We start from the raw sequence: 22,407 nt of genomic DNA on the forward strand, positions 1-22,407 counted from the left end.
TGGGTGTGTACAGTACACATGCGTGTGAGAGAGGAGTGACAGAGAGACAGATGCTTTGTCCCGGGCGGCAGTAGGTTGGCAGTGTGGGTGTTTGGCAATGCGAGCGAGGCCTTTGTGTCCCGCAGTCTGATTGGAACATCAGATGTCCAGTACGGAGGAGGCCATCGCAGGCTCAACATCTGAAATGGGGCGAATTAGGAGCAAAGAGGGAATCTGCCTGAGCTATTCCAACTATTTGACCACATGGTGCTGGTTACTGCATGCGGGACATCTTGGATAGATGGCTTCAGCAGAGGGATGAGAGGAGCCAAGGAGAGTGAAAATGAGAAAAGAAAAGTGTGTGTGTGTGTGTGTGTGTGTGTGTGTGTGTTTTGAGATGGAGGATGGGGGGGGTTAGATTACAGGCTATCAGTCACTGTGAAATATGTAAGGGAGAACATATTAATTTCCACAGAGAACCGTTGATTTTTTTCCCGCAGAGGATAAAGCTGCGATGATGCCCGCTCTCCGATCTACTGTGGCATTTCACCAAGCCCCCTTAATGCCGTCAAACAATGGTGGCCGCTGATAAAACAAGTAAACACATCTATTGTTCCACGTGATATGATAACTTGGGACATGCCCGCAGATCTGAGCAGGCTTTCTCGTCCAGGAATGTGACTGAATATCGTGGCTGCGGATTGCAGACAGAAACGTGTGTATCTCAACATATCAGCTTTTCTATTTTGTAAATTAATGCCATACTTTGTTACTTCGTCATACAAGAGTGTCGCATAAAAGTAGTGAAAATAGCAGATCTGCTGTGAGTTTGTAGATCAGCTGTTTTCACTATTTTCTATACATGATTTTAAATTAATAATAAAAAATAAAGGTTATGATGGCGATCAGAGATCACAGTTGGGATCAGACTGTTCTCTGAGCAAGACACTTGACCCCACAAAGCTCCCAGAGCTCCACAACCAACCTTTCCTCACTCTATAGGATGGTACAATGCAGAGGATACATTTCACATAATACTGTATGTGAAATCTATGTGAAATGTTTCTTGTCACTGTACATTTGCGCATAATAGGCGTGACAAAAAAAGCACACACAAAGGGTGGGGGGTCTGGGGACCAAATTATCACTATAGTTTGGCACCGCTAAAGCCTGGAGCCTCTTCTTAAAGTTTGTTTTGGAAGCCAGGATGGCCTTCCAGGTTAAACAAGCGGGGATGGTACGTACATAACAGGTTCATTCTGAGAGTGTTAGAATGAGAAACAGGGGAGAGATTCAAAGGCATGATTGATAGACGACAGTGTGTCTGCTGTCGACAGTTACTGCGGCCTGGAACACATCAGAACCACCAGCAGGTGTTTCTTGTTCAACACGGTGGACATTCAGTCAGTCGGAGACAGTGATGCACAGGCCCACCGATGACAGGTAAGCCACGCTGTGTCAATGAGAGGGTAGGGTTTAAATACAGTAGCACAGGGAACTGGTTAATGGCAACAATTAGTTCTTCTATGGAATGGGGCAGGAATTGTGGGAAAAGAGGATAGTAATCGGAGGTGTAAATAAATAAAATAAGATCAGTTCAGAATCAGAATTAGCTTTGTTGTCAAATCACAGATTTAAAAGTTTAAAATAAATCGTGTTAAGTGAGGGGCACTCAGTGAGGGGTAAGGTCTTTCTCTCTAGAGGTTACTCAACTCGGTGAAACTCCTGCCACACTGATCGCAGCGGTATGGCTTTTCTCCAGTGTGCACACGCTGGTGCATCTTCAGGCGGCTGTTTCAGACGCTGAAACATATGCCACACTGTTAACAGTGGTAGGGTTTTTCTCCAGTGTGCATGCTGGTTCGTAATCAGATGATGGGACTGACGGAAACTATTGTCACAATGTTTACAGTGCCCACAGTACCCTGAAGAAGGCATCCTGTTTGCCGAAATGTCGGTTAAATCAAAGTTTCTAGCATCGTGACTACGAGCTGTGCGGCCTCTTTTCTTTCTTGGTTCAAGTTTCGTCTCCTGCGGTCAGCACCTCCCCACTACTGGTGTGCGCTCCTACCTCTTTGTTTGTACAATGTTTACAGTGAAAAGATGTTTCTCTTTTCTCCAGTGTGGACACGCTGGTGCGTCTTCAGCTTACTGAAACTCTCGTCACACTGCTTAGAGATGTGGGTTTTCTTTCCTGTGCACGACGACCGCTGATGCATCTTTATGTCCCTGGTTGAGCCAAAGGCTTGGCAACCTGTCAGCGACAGTGAGATCTTGGGCTAATATTGGGGTCACACTCCCTCCAGGACAGGTAATCTATCATGGCTGCTGCTATTCATGGACTGTGATGGGGATGAGGGTTGACTCTGGGTGGATATGTCCTTATAATACTCTCTGTGAGTCTTCACTCGTCTGGAAACTATCTCAGGACTCCTCGGGTAATGATTTGAACCTATGAAGATAAAACTAAACCGTAGGCTCAACAGGAGCTATGGCCTGACCTCGCAGACCCTTGCCATGCATGTCTAGGAGTGCTGATTTGTAGTTTTTTGTGTGCTTTCTCCAGGACCTGCTAAATTAAACTTTTTCCAGGACTGTAAAATGTTTTTTTTATCATTTCAAAATATTATTTCCAGGAATTTCATGACCGTGGGAACCGTGTTATTAAAGCAAAAATACAATCTCATGACTGACGATTTTTGCGGACAACAATTTGTTAAATTATGCTGTTTTAGTAACAGTGAATAAATCACAGATTTGAGGCTTTCAACTTTTGCTGTTATATGAAATGCCATATAATACATGCGGCTGATTAGGGAATAGTTGTGTTTATCTTCGGCAGCCTAGGACACGTACACAGTTTGGTTGTAACTAAGAGGCTTCCAGCAACTTGGGATGCCAAAACATTCTGTGCAATCTCTTCCACTATCAGTAGCCGCCAAATATGTCGAAGATGCTGTTACTTGTACCCCTGAAGGGTGTGTGGGTATTTGTCCGGGATTTGCTGATTGCACTCTGTACAGCACCGTGTGAATATTTGTGTCCTTTTATTGTATCTCTTATGTGGACATAAATAAATGATTAAAATGTGTGTGTATGTGTGTGTGTGTGTGTGTGCACGGCTGCACGCGCGTGTGTTTTTACATAGATTGTGCATTACATTCACCCATTCACACGCACATTCATAAGCCGGTGGCGGAGGAAACCATGCAAGGCACCCCAATTAGGGGTTCAGTGTCTAGCTCAAAGACAGCCTGAAATCGAACCGGGAACCTTCCGAATCCCAAGCGGCCGCTCTACCTCCTGAGCCACTGTGTGCGTGCGTTCATGTGTGTGTGTGTACCTGTGCCACGTAGGAGAGGTCAGAGATGAGGGAGAAGCTGTCCACCTCTCCTCGTCCGATGTAGGTCTGCAGCAGGATGTTGATCTTTCCGTAGCCATTCTCCACTCCGCCCGCCGCCGGAAGCTCACAGTAGTTAGACAGCATCTGTTCCAGCTCCTCCATCTCTTCATCACGCACCTGCACACACACACGCACGCACGCACACATGCACGTACACGCACGCACGTCAAAGATAGGTAGGGCGGGACACACAAACAAAACAAACACGATAATTGTATTTTTTTACTGCCATTTGTTTTACAGGGAGTGAATACGGTATTAAAAGCTCCAACAACGAGCAGGTCGCAAATAACAACCGCCTCTTCTAACAATAACCAGGGGTATTGCATGTACGTGCAAATACTGTAAAAACGCTGGTCCCCAATAAAGGCTGGGTTAAAAAAGGAAAAAACTTTCATAATCAGAATCACAGCTCTGCTGTTCCGAGTTTCACTTTTCAAGAGAAAACAGCGTTCTGGCTCACATGCTAGATTTTGCGGTCGCTCTAATGTCACTGTTGTGCTTCAATGCAAAACAGCCCATGGGACATCTGTGCTAAAACTGTCTGCTGCCTCTTTCCTAAGAGTTAGTCGTTTTTTTATTGTCAGAACACAGATCTTTGAAGCACATGTATTTGGGAAATGTCACGTGTAAAACTCTCTCCATGTGTGATGTGCACAGTACACTACTCGTCAATTCCAGTGCTTTGGCCTTCATACTGTTAAAGGAGCAGTTCACCCGATTTTTTTTTTTAATCAATTACACACCTTATGAAGCCTTGATATTTTTTGTCTCATTCCTAAGCCAATAATTCAGTGGTTTTCAACTAGTGATGCAACCAATATTCGGCAGATATTCGGCCTATTCCTTTCCTCCGGTCATCAAATTATTGATTGATTGATTGAATACTTTATTAACAGTTTACAACAAAAGCACAGAAGAATACAGTTAAATGCAAATATAATGCTAAAAGGACTGAAGAACCAAGAAAGTACTACGGTTCGTTTCCATTGGGTTCCTGAGTATTCAATTCATAGAAACATTTAGTGACAGACAAATATACAATACTATGCATGAACATCATATAAACGAGTACTAATCAAAAATAAAAACATACTGTAAGTACAGTAAACAGTTTATTGGCTTAGGAATGTGACAAAAACTAAACACATTCAGGGCTTCATGGGGCGTGGAATTGATAGAAAATAGTTACAAATAGTTTAAAAAAAAAGACTATCGTATAGTAACCATATGAAACCTAGAAGTCCCTATCCTGGATACGTCATAATAATATCGAAAAGCATACAGTGAAAATAAGCAAACATTTGCAGAAAATAGCCGATCTGCAACTTCACAATATGTCGTTGGTGTAGAGAGGGCCGTCCTGTAGTGCTGGCAGTGCACTGAATGCATGCGCGTTCATTCACACAAAAAGTGTCGTTCTTGATTGTGTTACACGCAAATCACATGGGGCCTTTTGATTCGTTGTGTTTGATTCAGCACTGCCGATGTACAATGTACAATGTACAACATCGGCTATTTTCGCTGTAATAAGATGACGAGGCCCTCTGAAGTCTGAACACAGCTCACCTTGACCTGCTCAAACTCCTCTGCCTTGGACACGATGCTGAGGATATCGGCCTCGTTCCTCTGGGAGTTGAACAGCTCGTTGAACGTCTGCGTGGCAAGGCAAGGCAAGGCATGTTTATTTGTGTAGCACATTTCAACAACAACAACAAGGCAATGGGCTCTATGCACAGATGCCATTTTGGGAAGAACTTGGGCCCCTTCCCTACTACCTTCACAGGTGTTACCGATGATACTAATAAATTACACTCTGTTCCATTCTGGTCAAACAGAGACAGGGTGCTGTGCTATTGTGCATGTTGGCTCACTGGAAACACACTGCTACACCAGTGGGTCTCAAAGTGTCCTTGAGTAGGTTCCAAATGGCCCCTTACGGGTGTGTAACAAATGAGTGTACAAATGGAACGAAATGGACACGTAAGGGTCCAATTGGTTCCATTTGTAGGGGGTCCTTGAAATTAAATAGTTTGAGAGAACCACTGCACACTAAATGAAACAGAGCCTTAATTAGTATCATGGGTAACACCTGAGAAGGACGTAGAGAAGCAGCCGAAAGTAGGAATAGTTATTCTGTGCATATTATTCTGAGCCCATTCAGAGTGCAGTAACTTAGATTCCTAAAAGAGAAAGACAGGTCGATATTTCGTGTCACAATTATTGCGGCCAAAATGATTCCAATTATTACAATAATCAAAATATACGTAATACTCTTAAAATGCTACTTTTGTACAATGCAGCATCTATATTCTGTGGGAAACATAAGCTAATCTACAAGCTTGTAGATCCGCTATTTTTTGGCAAAGAGATACAGAACATCACAATAAACGATAAGGATTATTATCCGATCCCTGCTATCTGCAGTCATTACTTAAAGTCAGTGGTTTATATTACGCCCGTGTCCCGAGTTATCACATCACATGGAACAATAAATGCCTTACAGAAAGCATTCATGATTACGGCAACAAGACACAGAATGCAAAATGACCTTATGAGGCCATCGCCATGGCAGCAACGCCGAGGCCAACTAAACAATGCTGCAGTAGTAGATAAAAGAACAAGAGTGTATGAGATGTGTGCCTTTTGAAAAAGAAGTATAGTCTGGTGTGGTTATCTATCCTAACACATCATAATCTGAAGGAGTGGGCTGTAAACAACAAGCACTCTACTAAGGTACTGTTGGCACAGCAAAGCATCCATTTGTTAAAGTGTAGCTGTTCAGTGGAGATATACTATGTTGTTGTATTACAGTATATCCTACTATAGATCACTGGTTCACACAGTGAGTCGGGAGCCGTTTGCAGGTCGCAGACAAACCTTTATGGGTCCCTTTCTTTTTTTGTTTCCTACATTTAGTTTTTAGTTGGTTGAAAACATTTTCAAAAAACATTGATTTCAAAGAAATTCCATAAATAAATCCATAAAAAAGTAGTAGTAGTAGAAGTAGTAGTAGTGAAAATAGACGATCTACAAGCTCACAACATGGCGCGAAGCGTCGCAAGCATGTAGATCTGCTATTTTCACTGGGTCCCGCGGAGACATGAAATATATCTTTTGGGTCACAGGCTAAAACGTTTTAACCTGACTCTCTCTCAAGCAGAAACGATACATTTGCATTGTGGCAGCGCTTCAATACGTCATCAGTATCGCGTTGATCCGCATACGGCCACATATCTCTCATCACATCGTCTCTGCCCGAGAGGGACCAGATGGGCAGATGGGAGCAGGAGGAGGAACTCGCTGCTGCCACCAGCTGGCGGAGTCAGGTTAAAAACGTTTGGGAGTGCTTTAGTTCACTGGTTCCCAAACTGGGGGTCAGGACCCCCAGGCTGGGTCCCCAAATTATTGTGGGGGGTCCCCAGAAGATAAGTTTAATGTGCAACTGTATTTCCTCACTCCAACAAGTGTATACACGGTATCTGCACAACTCTAAAGTAACAATTTAATTACTTTCAAGACCTTTTAAATACCAATTGCAAATAGGATAAATTGTCAAATATGACATAATATTGTTGGGTTGTGTTGCATTGTACCAGAGCTGAATTTTGTACCACCAAACATTTGAATTAGGCTACAAAAAGAAAGAAAGAGGGAAACATTGTGAAAATAGCTGATCTACAAGCTCAGAACGCCTTTTCTGAGCTTTCCCTTGGGGGGGGGGGGGGTCCTTAGTTCAAATAGGATTATTTTGGGGGGGTCGTGGTGATGTAGCAGTGATGTAGTACCTCTATAGTGTTGTACTTGATGTAGAAGTGGCTAGCGGTGCGGCCCAGGTCTGTGGAGGAGAAGTATCCGGTGCGTTCCTCATAGCGGATCATCCGGGCCTTGTCCAGCTTCCTGGCAGCCTGCACCACCAGGTCCCTGCGGTACAGCTCCAAGCCGGGGTCCATCTGGAACACGCACCAAGGATTTAGACTTCCAGCTTTCAGCAGTTTTTACTTTAATACAGCAAAGTGTCTTGTCCTTGTTTGTACTTTGCTTCTTTTTTTCTCTCTTTCTCTCTCTCGCGCTCTCTCTCTCTCTCTCTCTCTCTCTCTATTTTGACTGTATTCAATCTTTTATTTGTTTTGTAAAGTTATTTTCTCGCTTGTTGCATTAACTATGGAAATGTAACGTGTTAAGACTAAACTAAACTTCATTTAGAAGTTTAGTTTTTTTCTACACACACACAGACACACACAGACACAGACACAGACACAGACACACACACACACACACACACACACACACACACACACACACACACACACACACACACACACACACACACACACACACACACACACACACACGAGAAGGAGTCCTACCTGGTAGGCATTGTGGTTGAGGCCGTAGACCAGGGGGTTGGCCCTCATGCGCACGTACAGGTAGGTGTAACTCAGCCACTTCACTGCCTCTTCCACGTTGGTGACGGTCCCCAGAGCAACCTGGACAGACAGCAGGGAGGAGACATTACATTGGTGACGGTCCCCAGAGCAACCTGGACAGACAGCAGGGAGGAGACATTAGACAATACATTGGTGACGGTCCCCAGAGCAACCTGGACGGACAGCAGGGAGGAGACATTACATTGGTGACGGTGCCCAGAGCAACCTGGACAGACAGCAGGGAGGAGACATTACATTGGTGACGGTCCCCAGAGCAACCTGGACAGACAGCAGGGAGGAGACATTACATTGGTGACGGTCCCCAGAGCAACCTGGACAGACAGCAGGGAGGAGACATTACATTGGTGACGGTCCCCAGAGCAACCTGGACAAGACAGCAGGGAGGAGACATTACATTGGTGACGGTCCCCAGAGCAACCTGGACAAGACAGCAGGGAGGAGACATTACATTGGTGACGGTCCCCAGAGCAAACTTTTTCATGTAAAGGACCCCCAAATTGACACTTATTAGCCCGTGGACCCCTATTTGAAAAGATATGCCAGGGACCATTTAATGGCCTTTCCATCTCTAGGACCCCACTTTATATTGTACGTAAAATCAATGTTCATTTAACTCTGAGAGGGTACACAAGGTTCCATTCTTCCATTTAATGTTTTAAAAATGTATAACATTGTTTGGAAAGAGCAGATCTACAAGCTCACAACGCGTCGCATCGTTGTGAGCGTGTACATAGTACATAAGTATAAATAGGGCTGAAGTGGTTAATGTATGTTTTGGAAAAAAAAATTCAAAATCTACAAAGTAACTATAGTAAAATATGGATATCAAATAGTAAAAGTAACATATTTGCCTCTGAGTTGTAGTGGAGTATTGGAAATTGGAAATGCCTCAAAAGTGTACAGTACAGTACGGTACTTGAGTGCATGTACTTAGTTGCTTTCCACCACTGACAACCAGTCTCTGCTACCATCTTGTGGACAGTTGAGGAAATGCAAGCTACTTCACTTGAAATCCCACAAGAGGAATAAAGGAATTGTTGTGAATATCATGATGGAAGTATGCATACAGTGTCATGGAAAAAGATTTTTCCTTCATTGCATATTTAATGTTGCTGTTAATAGATAACTCCACGATACATTTTTATTATATACTGAATATTTCCTATTGGAAAACTACATCATTATGTTTATTATGTGTGGAATGATGTCAGTGTGAAAACAAATATTTATTTTTTAATCCTAGTTTTACATTTCCAATGCACCTGTCACATACCTTTGTCAAAATGAATCTGAGAGCAAACCACCAATTCATCAACGGTATTAAAAACAACAAAAGGGTTTTAGGGTTTAATCAATTCTAGTGGTGACTGGCTCTGTAATCACAGATCTCTGTAATCATTAGGAGAAAAAGAAGCTCTCAGCTTAGGGTGTCATGTCGCCTGATGTACAACATCATCTCCCTGTCTGCTGGCCTCCGTCCAAACAACGCCTCACAGTAGTTGAGCTGTAGAGCATCGGTGAAAGCTACGCTCAGCCGCAAATTCACTTTGGGCAGGAGAGGCTGGCAGATTGCTGACGTGCAAAAAGCCATTTTGTTTTGCAAAAAGCCATTGCTTGTTGGTGCCTCGCGTCGAAAATAGCCGACAATCTACAAGCTCACAACTTAGTCACGATGCGACGCACTGTGAGCTTGTATATAGGCTATTTTCTGCCCGGAACACATCACACATCATTATGTAAGCCCATGAGAATCGGGCCATGTGGATCATGCCAGGAGCCTACAGTATCTACTGTTTCCTTAGTGTGAGGCAGCTTGATGTACAAGTACCTCGGATATGACTCTAGACCTACCACCTGTCCTCTTGACCCTGTCCCGTCTCCAATCTTCCAGACCATCGCACCTGATCTGCTCCCCTTCATCACCTCCATCATCAACACCTCAGTAACCTCAGGCTGCGTCCCATCTGCCCTCAAATCAGCCAGAGTAACACCACTCCTCAATGTGATGTATTCCCATGCTTTTTTGTTCTTGCTTAATGTAAGTCGCTCTGGATTAAGAGCGTCTGCTAAATGCCTAAATTGTAATTGTAAATTGACGGCAGTATGTCGCAGGAGCGACACCCTCTCTGCACTGTAGTTCACTCCCACTCCTAGATCAGGAAATGTGGCTCGTTTGCCCAGGCTTTTCTTTTTCTTGTGAAAACGAAATTCCCTTCTCCTTAGATTAGAGGCCAGCCAATTATGACAATCTCGCCACTCCACCTAGAAAGTCTGATCATTGATCAGCTCTCCTAGCTGATACAAAATAAAAAAAAGAATTAAGTGGCATTTCGTCCTCGGAATTTCACACACACTGATGGCAGAAGAAACCATGCAAGGCACCAACCTGCTCATCGGAAGGCGTTCAGTGTCTTGCTCAAGGACACTTTGAGGCACTGCCACCTGAGCCACTAGCGCCAATCGAACCCTTGATGCCGAGTGCGAAGCAGGGAGGCATCGGGCACTCAAGTCCTCGTGAGTCCCGATCTCCGGGTGGACACTTGAACCACAAAGCCATTAGGCTACTGACGTCACCATACGACAAAGTGTAAATCAGACTTAACATCCTCTAAAGCCCACACTGACTTACTACCCGTCTGTAAGTGTGTTCCTTTAACTGGCAATAATGCAAATAAACAAAACCAAAATACAGGCAAACAGAATACATGGTGAATTATTTAATACTGGCACACTCTTCTTCAAAAGACAACCTTGGTTTCGTGCCGTAGTTCAGGGGACACATACATAAATGATGTGCTTCTCTTACTGTATGTCACGGCAGATGGCCACCCACCTAGAAACCAGGTTCTGCTACAGATTTCTGCCAGTTAAAGGGAGGTTTTCCTTCACTGTGATCGCCAAGCACTTGGCCATGGGGGAATTTAAGCGCATGGACTTGACCTGCTCTATGTGTAAAGTGTCTTCGTATAACTTGTTGTGATTCGGTAATATAAAGATTCGGTAGTAGAACCTCTATAGCAGAGGTTCTCAACGCTTTGGGCTGGGGACTCCCGGAAATGCTTTGGCCATGGGTGTGAGTAAGTGGTTAAAGGTGCAATGCTATAATGTTTGTTCAGTAACAGGGGTCTCTACTCTCTCCAGCTCTTTCAAATCCAGGGTGGGATAGCAGAGGTTACACCCAAAAATCAGCTTAAATGCTATAACGTTAAGTACCCTACTTCCAATTTATTTAGCCTGCTCTTTTTATGGAATGCACAGTGCACTATAAGCAGAGGTGGAGGGTACCAGGGAGGTAATCACTGCCTAGACTGGTGGAAAGTAACCAAGTACATTTTACTGTACTCAAGTACACATTTGGGGACCTTTTACTTTACTTGAGTATTTCCATTTTTTTAACTTCATACTCATACACAATTATTTTACATCTTTAGTCACTAGTAACGTTGCAGATTTAGATCAATGCAAAAACGACAGCAACCACTTAAGGCATATTTTATACTTCGGCTATTTTCACACAATAGACAAAAAAATTAATTAAATGTTGGCTAATCTATTTTAATTTGTTTTATTTAGAGTAGCCAATTATTTTGACCCTCTATTTCTCCCCAATTTAGTAGTTATGCCAATTGATTCCTCCCCACACACATTTCTATGTTGCCACTGCTGTGGCATCATCGACATATTTCTACATTGCTACTGTACTTTTTACTTAAAGTAAAACAAATGTGTGTATTTCATCCACCACTTCTGTCACTGCCTAACCAGACACCATCTGCTGGCTTCCTTTCTGCTTCATTAACCCATTCAAACCGGGAACACGACTGTGTCCTTTTACATTTCATTTTATACTTTGGCCATTCAAAAATAGCAGATCTTCTTCCTGTAGATCTGCAATTTTTTTTAAATAGTTAAGAACAAATCTTTAAATCAAATCTTTACTTGTGGGGGTACCTCGAACAAAATCATTTGAGATGGAGGGTCGGTGGCCAAATGCATATAACTGTGGCAGTCCTTGACGCAGCAGTAGCTCAAGGGGTAGAGTAGCCGTTAGAGCAGCTGGTTCGATACCGGGCTCCCCCACACTGAGTGTCCTTGAGCAAGACGTTGAACCCCTAATTGCTCCCGATGTGCAGGTTGGTGGCTTGCATGGTTTCCTCCACCATCGGTGTGTGAATGTGTGTGTGTGTGTGTGTGTGTGTGAATGTAATGCACGATCTATGTAAAGTGCTTTGGATAAAAGCACTATATATAAATGCACCATTTACCATTTACAACCACTTATATATAAGTATTTCAGAGACCTGTTTGTTTTAGAATCGGCCTCAGGTCTTAACGGATTAAGCAGCAGAACGTGCTACAATCTGGACAACTGTGAGGCAGGTTGACACCAAATATCCTGGGGGACGGTTATATTCTTGTGGCCATTGCATCTAACTAAAGATTAGTAAGGAAAGACCACGCATCATTCCTTTATGAATGACTCATGTGCATGAGTGTGTGTGTGTTTGTGTGCGTTAGTGTGTGTGTGTGTGTGCGTGCGTGTGTGTGCACACCTCTGCGTTGAGGTTGTCGGCCATGGTGTCGAGGAACTGGCTCTCGATGGGGTTCTGCTGCGTCAGCAGCGTCAGGTAGTGACTCAGCTTGTCGTGCGTGGTGATGATGGTGCCCTCGCCGTGCTTGTCGAACTGCGGCCGCCCGGCGCGCCCGAAGATCTGCATCACGTCCAGGATGCCCAGGTCCACCAGGGAGCCACGCTTGGCGTCGTAGATCTGAGTGCCCTGTTTGTGGTTGTGGTTGATTTGGACAGCAAAACATTTTGGTTTTAGTTTATAGTCGTAGTATTTGGAATGTATTTGGTGATAAGGCCCTTGAGATGCATCATCTGGTTTTTGAGGGGGTCCTCGGGCACAACACAACTTGTACCCACTGTACATCAAACATGTCAACATGCATAACAAAAACCTTGACTACATCAACAAGGACATACACACAGAGGCGTTCCCATCCACTCAAATATAGTCTTTTGAATACATTTTAATGTAGTTTTAAGTCATATTTTTTGTCACCTGAAATGTTTTGGTGTTAGTCTAGTTCTAGTTTTATTCGACTAAATATCGTGAGATTTTTTTGTCGACTAAATCTACAGTTGATTTTGTCGACCGAAATTTATTTTGGCGGTGCCTTGATGTCGCAATGGCTGATTTTGGACTTGGTTGCATGCTGAAAATAGCCGATCTACAAGCTCACAATGCATCACAGTGTGACGCGTTGTGAGCTTGTAGATCAGCTATTTTCCGAGCGCGAAACCAAACATAAAATGACTTGTCTTTTAGTTCTACTGGATCTTTTCTCCACTAGTCTCTCACTAACATTTTAGTCTAGTTTTTATTTGTTGACGAAATTGTCAATATATTTAGTCATAGTTTGAGTCATCACGGCTTAGTTTTTCCTCAGTTTTGCTCAGTGTGAAACGGTAGTCGACGGACATTTTTCGTCAATAGTCAACAAAATCAACACTAGTGCCCTGTTGTTGATGTTGCCGTGGAAACAAGAGGGATGGAGGGAGGAGGGATTATACAGATTATAAAGCACCCCTCCTCTTGCCATGGTTCTTGGCTGGCAAGGCAAAGCCTGTGCCAGAGGGAAAGTGACTGACACCGTCCTCCCCCGTGAGACATCAACCAAACAGTGTATATTGTTAGTAAATATGATGAGAAATCACGAACAATGCAGGCAATGTGAGGATACAAAAACGCCTTACTTAACCCTAGAGAAAACTAGTCTCGTGTAGCCAGACAACTATTCCACACAAATCTGTTCCAACCCAACTCCCTTTGGAAACTTTGTGACAGCTGCTGAAAGTTGGGGTACCATTATCAATCAATATAAGGCAAAGAATACTTTAAGTAGCATGTCAAACTAGGGGCTTTTCATGATGCTGAATCCATTCCAACCATGAGTTTTGCACAAAAATACTTCTTGGGCTAAATTCGGCAATAGCCACTTTCCCAAATGTGCCGACCTCATCACATTTGTGATGACGGCTATAGGCATTTTTAGGCAAAGGAGTGTTTTCTGTGCAAAACTAATGCTTGCAATGGATTCTGACCAAATTCTGATTCAGAATCTTGAAAACCCCCTATTTTGACATGCTACTTAAAGTATAATGAAATTTGGATTGTTTTGCCTTATATTGGTTGATAATGGTAGCCCAACTTTCAGCAGCTGTCACAAAGTTTCCCAAGGGAGTTGGGTTGGAACACATTTTTCTGTGATAGTAGACACCTTTATGAACACATCTGTGAAGAAAGCTAGCGGTAAGCTTTTTTTTCTTTTGCAGATTTGCCACAACTTAAGCTAACTTTACCTAACTAATGGATACCTTCATGATGCTCAGTGACATCATAGAAGGTAGGTAGGTGTGTTTCCCTGCCCACATCCCTGTTTTTTCTCCTACAGGCAGGTGTTAGGGTACAAAACAAAATATCCCATACTCCTACAATTAACAGAAGATGCAATTAAGGACCATTCTTACATGTCCCAGGAATGGGTGCTGACCAAAAGAGAAGTTCTCCGGCCCTTTTTTATGGGTATAATTTCTGGTTTTAATTACCTCAAATTGCCATGTATTGATGTACTTTAATATATTTTGATGAGAAATATTATTTTATGGAATATATAATATCGGGTAGGCTAATAATATACCTGTGACAAAATCAAATGTTCTAGGGTAAAGCCACTGGTTCCCAAACAGTGGGTCGGGATCCATATTTGGGTCACGGACAAATTTGAATTATCTCCTTGTTTCCTATATCTAAAAATATGCTGACTATACTATATCTATTATTTCAAAAATATTTAAAACATAAAAAATATATACCGGTAGTCATAACTTTTCAAAAAGTATGTTTGTGGCATATTGTGTTTGCGTTCTGAGCTTGTACTGTTGATCTGCTATTTTCACTAGTATGGATCCTGTGGGCAAAGGTCTAATCCAGTGGTTTTCAACCCTTTTCATATCAAGGCCCATTATCTATCGGCATTTGAGCCACGGAACACTCGCACTAAGGTTGGTCCACAATTCCATATTAAATAAAGCAGATGTTTAACATAATTTAACTATTGAGAGTGTAAAATGAAACCAAATGGACCCGGAAGGGGAAGGGTTGCAAGGGTTGCATTTTACACTCTCAAGAGTTAAAGATCTACGTACTGTATACGGGTCCTTTAGGTTACCAACTTTCCATAATATAGCTGGGTTGACCACCTGGAAAACGACTGCTCTTTCTTTCCATAATATAGCTGGGGACCACCTGGAAAACGACTGCTCTTTCTTTCCATAATATAGCTGGGTTGACCACCTGGAAAACGACTGCTCTTTCTTTCCATAATATAGCTGGTTTGACCACCTGGAAAACGACTGCTCTTTCTTTCCATAATATAGCTGGGGACCACCTGGAAAACGACTGCTCTTTCTTTACATAATATAGCTGGGTTGACCACCTGGAAAACGACTGCTCTTTCTTTACATAATATAGCTGGGGACCACCTGGAAAACGACTGCTCTTTCTTTACATAATATAGCTGGGGACCACCTGGAAAACGACTGCTCTTTCTTTCCATAATATAGCTGGGGACCACCTGGAAAACGACTACTCTTTTGGGTCTTGAGCTAACAATGTTTGGGAACCAAACCACTGACTTGCAAGACATTGCAAACGGAAGGCAAATTGAGGGGGGAGGAGCGGGGTTCGGACCTTGATGATGACGGCATGGGCGGGCAGGTTGACGCCCCAGGCCAGCGTGGCCGTGGACACCAGCACCTTGAGGTAGCCCCGGGAGAACATGCTCTCCATCAGGGTGCGGTCCGAGCGCAGCATGCCCGCGTGGTGGATGCCGAAGCCCTCGGGGAACATCTCCTTCATCTCCTTGTTCCTGGAGCGCTGGATCTAACAGGGGGAGGAGGAGACCATGACGTTAGAGAGAGAGAGAGAGAGAGAGAGAGAGAGAGAGAGAGGACGAGGAGGAGGAGGGCGTTAGGGAAGGGCAGAGGATAGTATCATAGTACTATAGGGCGTGTTGTTTTCTGGTTCCACTGAAAAATCCGATAAAAGTACCGATACCAGTGTCGTAATCTCATGTTGTGTTTATAGCTATCTAGCTATACTCCTTACTCAAATGTGCACTTGCAGTTTGGGCAACTCCAAAGCAAACTCCACATGTCCCAACGTTTTATTTACCTGCCATAGTGTCAACCCCTTACCATGGAGGATCATGTTCTAGGAACAACAGTAACAGAGTGTGTGTGTGTGTGTGGGGGGGGGGGGTGATGCGTCTCACTGAAGTAATACCTGCTCTTGAAGAATAACACTAGTGGGGTTTTTTTCATGTCTTATCGGCTCAATTTTGGTAGTTAACTGGGTGTGACGGCCGCCACGGCTTCTGCCTCTGTTTTACGACACGCAGTAAAACACCTCTACCAACACAGCACACACACACACACACACGCGCACTTACGCACGCATGTACACACGCACAGGATACCTGTCCTATGACCATGACTGTTACTTTTCAGGACATTGAACCAAAATCGCCACGCTTTCACTACATCTGTGCGACACTCTGGAATGATAAAGCAGGACATTCATTTACAAAGAAAATGGAAAACATAACACACACACACACTCACACACACGTACGTGTTGTGCTGTTGACTGGCGCTGGCACTGTGACCTGGCCTTATAGCTTTAATGGCTTCCTCATCACAAGGCTTTATCTCGCTCTCTGGGCGTCCAAATAGAGGTCAGAGCCCTGAGGCCAGGCCAGAAAGCCCATTACAGCCAGTATCTCTCAACTCTGGCTTTGTGCATCAGAGAGAGGGCTGTGTGTGTGTGTGTGTGTGTGTGTGTGTGTGTGTGTGTGTGTGTGTGTGTGTGTGTGTGTGTGTGTGTGTGTGTGCGCGCGCACACGTGCGTGTGTAAGTGAGTGTTAGTGTGCTTGTGTATTGTGTCACATGAAGAGGGAGCGGATTTTAGATTAAAAAACAAAACAAAAAACACAAACAGCAATACAAGAAGCCAACTGTCTCTGAACCAGGTACCTTCACTGCCTGAAAGTTGACAGTTGAGGGTAGTTACCCTCATAAAAAACATGTAGTAATCCTGGTCTCTATACTGTCTCCCCCTGGCCAGCCAGGGCGCCTGAAGGAGGGGAAAGGAACTGGTTGGAATAACGTGTTCCTTCCACGCGCTACATCCAACCGGGGAAACGCTTACTCCCCCTTTCAGGTGAAAAAAAAAAAACGCTTGGACTCCTCATGCAGCGAAGGAAGCATGATGTCAGTCCGTTGCTCTCCCCAGGTTGGCAGAGGGAGATTACATTAGATAATTGACAGTGCATGAAAAAATGGGTTGCAAAAATTGCGGTATAAAAATGAATGACAAAAATGAAAAAAATAATGAGAACATTAGATAACAGTTTGACCTCAGTTTTGACCTTCCAAAGAGCTGAATTCTGCTATCGTTAACTGCTACGTGACGGACGGCACCCGTTAATACAGGCCACATCAACTGGGGATCAGACCTCACAAAGCTGTGGGCTCTGACTCGTTGACTTGCTTCCATAATAAACTTACATCATGATGTTCGGTGGCTATAAAAAGGTGTGAGAAGGAATAAAGTGGGAGATCAAACCCCGGATGGGAATAAAGGAGATGGATGTTCTCACGGTGGGGGGGGGGTTGTCCGGAGCGCGTGGTGGAGGAGGCGGCTAATTGAAATGCCAGTGCCGTGATGTGGCTCTGCTCGGAGGTGTCAGTCGGTGTTACCGGGCCGGGCCGCGGGTTTCTAATCTAACCCATTGAGACCCGATACCAGATTCTACAAAATGTCGTCTAAATCTAGACAGTTTTCTGAACAACCTATGTTTCTATGTCAGTGGTGCTCGCCTCAAACTATTATGTATTACTATTATGTAACTATGTATCTGAAAATATTTTGTTCCAGAGACGCCCCCAGAAGCAAAGATACGAGTTTAAAACGTTTGCTGTGAAATAATATATATATATATATATATATATATATATATATATATATATATATATATATATTCAGAGATTTGCACACATTTTCATGATTTTTCAAGAAATAGCAGATCTACAACGTACACGCTCGTATCGTGGCACTCAGCTTGTAGATCTGCTACTTTTCAACAGCTAAAGTATTAAAATAATAATAAAGTGGTTAAAAAGTTAAAGTGACACAGATGCGTCCTCAGGTCTTAATGGACTAAGGTGAGTTAGTGCTGACGTTTGCTGTGCCATGGCTCTATTTGAGTTGCCAGCGCCCTATAAGCTCCTAATCAGCCCACATTAAGACCTGCCTCTCGCCCCCCTCACCCCCCCCCCCCCCCCCCCCCCCCCTTCCCGCCAGATGAGCGCGCTGTCCACAAAGACGGCCCGAGGTGCCTGCAACGCTCACCATCCATCACAGGAGTAACTAAACATAAGACAGTTTAGACTAGAAGCTTTTGCTTACAATCTTATGGAGATAAAGTGCTCAAATGCACCTTGGGAGACATCCCTGGTACACATTGCAGCCATTTTCTTAAAATGTATATACGTCTGATCTGGTGGGTATTGGGTTAACATACCATCAACATACCAATTCCCCTCTGTGCTAACAAGTTAAAGATAAAGATAAAGTTTTGTTTTCACCCACGAGAGCTGGACCTTGGCTTCAAGTTGCAACCCACAGCCACAGCATTTTTTTTTTTACATTTTTATTCCACAATGTTTGCAACCAATTTTTTGAGGGTCGCTAACCCCTCCTACGCCCAGCTTTGTGTGTCTGTCTGTGTGTAGGCCAACCCCATAGTGATGATTTGATTGGCTGAGGGCTTAAAAAGTGAGGATAAAAAGTGAGACAGAAAAGTGAGGACGCCAAAAGTGATTGGCCGGATTGTGATGATGAATGATGATAAGAGTGCCCCTCACTTCACACGAGTGTGATTCTTTTCACTCAGTGTCATTGTCAGATATCTAATGTAATTCTGGGCGCTACACTCCCTCTGCCAACCTGAGGAGAGCAACGGACTGACATCATGCCTCCTTCACTGCATGAGGAGTCCAAGCCACTTCTTTTCACGTGATAGGGGGGAGTTTCCCCGGTTGGACGTAGCGGGTGGAAGGAACACGATATTCCAACTAGTTCCTCTCCCCTGGCCAGGGGGAGGTACTGCATGTTTTTTGTGAGGGTACCTACCCCAGGGGACACGGGGAGAACATGCAAATTCCACACAGAAAGGCCATTTTTGCCAACCCCTCCCAGGGTACGGGCACTGCTATGATATCAAAGTTTCCCTCTGAAACAACTTTGTGAACACCTGAACATTAAACACAGTTGAGCCACTGAAATACGTAACACATCTCCGTCTCTGACATGGGTAGCACAACAGGTCACCTAGTAGCAGCATTTGCATTCCAAAGTACAGAATCATGCCCACAGAGAGAGCCCACACACCATGTCACTGGCGCCGGCACAGTGATGATGAGCGGCGGATAAATGGCTCTCGGTTTCATAGCTGCTAGAAGCTGCCAACGCCGGGCTCCCTCTGCACAATCAAGTGTCCGTGTATACTTAGCTAAATTGCGGCAGGATAGCTAATTGTTGATTTCATTGTGGCCCTTGACAGTCATAATGTTTGGCCCTCACACTGACAGGCTTTTAACGCTGGATGGCCATGAGCGAGTGGGAGGATAAGCTGCCACCTGTACACACTCTCTGCCACTCTCTGTACTCCATCTCTATATACAGTATGTCTCTCCCTCTCTCTCCCATTTCTCTGTGTGTGTGTGTGTGTGTGTGTGTGTGTGTGTGTGTGTGTGTGTGTGTGTGTGTGTGTGTGTGTGTGTGTGTGTGTGTGTGTGTGTGTGTGTTTTCTGGTATAGGCAGACGAGATGAAAGCAAAGCTGGCCCTTGATGGCTGTCCTTTGTTCTGGAGGGGGTGCGTGGTGGGTGGGCCACAGTTCCCACTCCAGTCAGCGCTTTTTTCCCCCTCCATGCTGATGATGAAGCAATTAAAGAGGGGAAACGGACCGGGCATGCAGCACAGCAGAACCGCTCCCACAGGCTACAACACAGCAGAACCGCTCCCACAGTCTACAACACAGCAGAACCACTCCCACAGTCTACAACACAGCAGAACCACTCCCACAGTCTACAACACAGCAGAACCACTCCCACAGTCTACAGCACAGCAGAACCACTCCCAGTCTACAACACAGCAGAACCACTCCCAGTCTACAACACAGCAGAACCACTCCCACAGTCTACAACACAGCAGAACCACTCCCACAGTCTACAACACAGCAGAACCACTCCCACAGTCTACAACACAGCAGAACCACTCCCACAGTCTACAACACAGCAGAACCGCTCCCACAGGCTACAACACAGCAGAACCACTCCCACAGTCTACAACACAGCAGAACCACTCCCACAGTCTACAACACAGCAGAACCACTCCCACAGTCTACAACACAGCAGAACCGCTCCCACAGTCTACAACACAGCAGAACCGCTCCCACAGGCTACAACACAGCAGAACCGCTCCCACAGTCTACAACACAGCAGAACCACTCCCACAGTCTACAACACAGCAGAACCGCTCCCACAGTCTACAACACAGCAGAACCGCTCCCACAGGCTACAACACAGCAGAACTGCTCCCACAGTCTACAACACAGCAGAACCGCTCCCACAGGCTACAACACAGCAGAACCACTCCCACAGTCTACAACACAGCAGAACCGCTCCCACAGTCTACAACACAGCAGAACCACTCCCACAGTCTACAACACAGCAGAACCACTCCCAGTCTACAACACAGCAGAACCACTCCCACAGTCTACAACACAGCAGAACCACTCCCACAGTCTACAACACAGCAGAACCGCTCCCAGTCTACAACACAGCAGAACCACTGCCACAGTCTACAACACAGCAGAACTGCTCCCACAGTCTACAACACAGCAGAACCACTCCCACAGTCTACAACACAGCAGAACCGCTCCCACAGTCTACAACACAGCAGAACCGCTCCCAGTCTACAACACAGCAGAACCACTGCCACAGTCTACAACACAGCAGAACCACTCCCACAGTCTACAACACAGCAGAACCGCTCCCACAGTCTACACTCTACAACACAGCAGAACCACTCCCACAGTCTACAACACAGCAGAACCGCTCCCAGTCTACAACACAGCAGAACCACTGCCACAGTCTACAACACAGCAGAACCACTGCCACAGTCTACAACACAGCAGAACCGCTCCCACAGTCTACATCACAGCAGAACCACTCCCACAGTCTACAACACAGCAGAACCACTCCCACAGTCTACAACACAGCAGAACCACTCCCACAGTCTACAACACAGCAGAACTGCTCCCACAGTCTACAACACAGCAGAACCCCTCCCACAGTCTACAACACAGCAGAACCACTCCCACAGGCTACAACACAGCAGAACCGCTCCCACAGTCTACAACACAGCAGAACCACTCCCACAGGCTACAACACAGCAGAACCACTCCCACAGTCTACAACACAGCAGAACCGCTCCCACAGTCTACAACACAGCAGAACCACTCCCACAGTCTACAACACAGCAGAACCGCTCCCACAGTCTACAACACAGCAGAACCGCTCCCAGTCTACAACACAGCAGAACCACTCCCACAGTCTACAACACAGCAGAACCGCTCCCAGTCTACAACACAGCAGAACCACTCCCACAGTCTACAACACAGCAGAACCGCTCCCAGTCTACAACACAGCAGAACCACTCCCACAGTCTACAACACAGCAGAACCGCTCCCAGTCTACAACACAGCAGAACCGCTCCCACAGTCTACAACACAGCAGAACCACTCCCACAGTCTACAACACAGCAGAACCACTCCCACAGGCTACAACACAGCAGAACCACTCCTACAGTCTACACTCTACAACACAGCAGAACCACTGCCACAGTCTACACTCTACAACACAGCAGAACCACTCCCACAGTCTACATCACAGCAGAACCACTCCCACAGGCTACAACACAGCAGAACCACTCCCACAGTCTACAACACAGCAGAACCACTCCCACAGGCTACAACACAGCAGAACCACTCCCACAGTCTACAACACAGCAGAACCACTCCTACAGTCTACAACACAGCAGAACCGCTCCCACAGTCTACAACACAGCAGAACCACTCCCACAGTCTACAACCAGGGGGGCAGTCAGCCAGATATTTCGTGAAGCCTCATTTGAAATCAGTAGTTCATATAATGGCCTGTTGTGGCGCTGGACTGGACCCAAAAAGCCCCATAGCTCCATAGAGGCCCATGTATTTTGGCCCAACTTCACCTAGACTGTATTACCTTAATAAACATGGTCATGAATACTTTCTTCTTCCAGTCACTAGTTTAAAGTCTCATTTCTAATGTCATAATATTCTTTTTGGAAAATTATGGTCCCATTAATTAAAAAAATGACCATAAAGAAAAAAGAAACATCGCG

General features: G+C 44.9%; 1 protein-coding gene across 1 annotated transcript in view; it reads right to left on the reverse strand.

The window, feature by feature from the left end:
- ascc3 (activating signal cointegrator 1 complex subunit 3) overlaps nt 1-22,407 on the reverse strand; it is a 194,462-nt gene that overhangs the window by 54,941 nt on the left and 117,114 nt on the right. Inside the window, exons 15-20 of the mRNA XM_083761688.1 lie at nt 15,591-15,782; nt 12,387-12,611; nt 7,753-7,872; nt 7,171-7,335; nt 4,952-5,038; nt 3,323-3,499 (exon numbers count right to left, since the gene is read on the reverse strand). Coding sequence (XP_083617814.1) covers nt 3,323-3,499; nt 4,952-5,038; nt 7,171-7,335; nt 7,753-7,872; nt 12,387-12,611; nt 15,591-15,782 — 966 coding nt within the window. The remainder of the gene's footprint in view (nt 1-3,322; nt 3,500-4,951; nt 5,039-7,170; nt 7,336-7,752; nt 7,873-12,386; nt 12,612-15,590; nt 15,783-22,407) is intronic.

Source organism: Protomyctophum parallelum, assembly GCF_964188405.1.
Source record: "Protomyctophum parallelum genome assembly, chromosome: 3".
In the NCBI taxonomy this organism is placed as follows: Eukaryota; Metazoa; Chordata; class Actinopteri; order Myctophiformes; family Myctophidae; genus Protomyctophum; species Protomyctophum parallelum.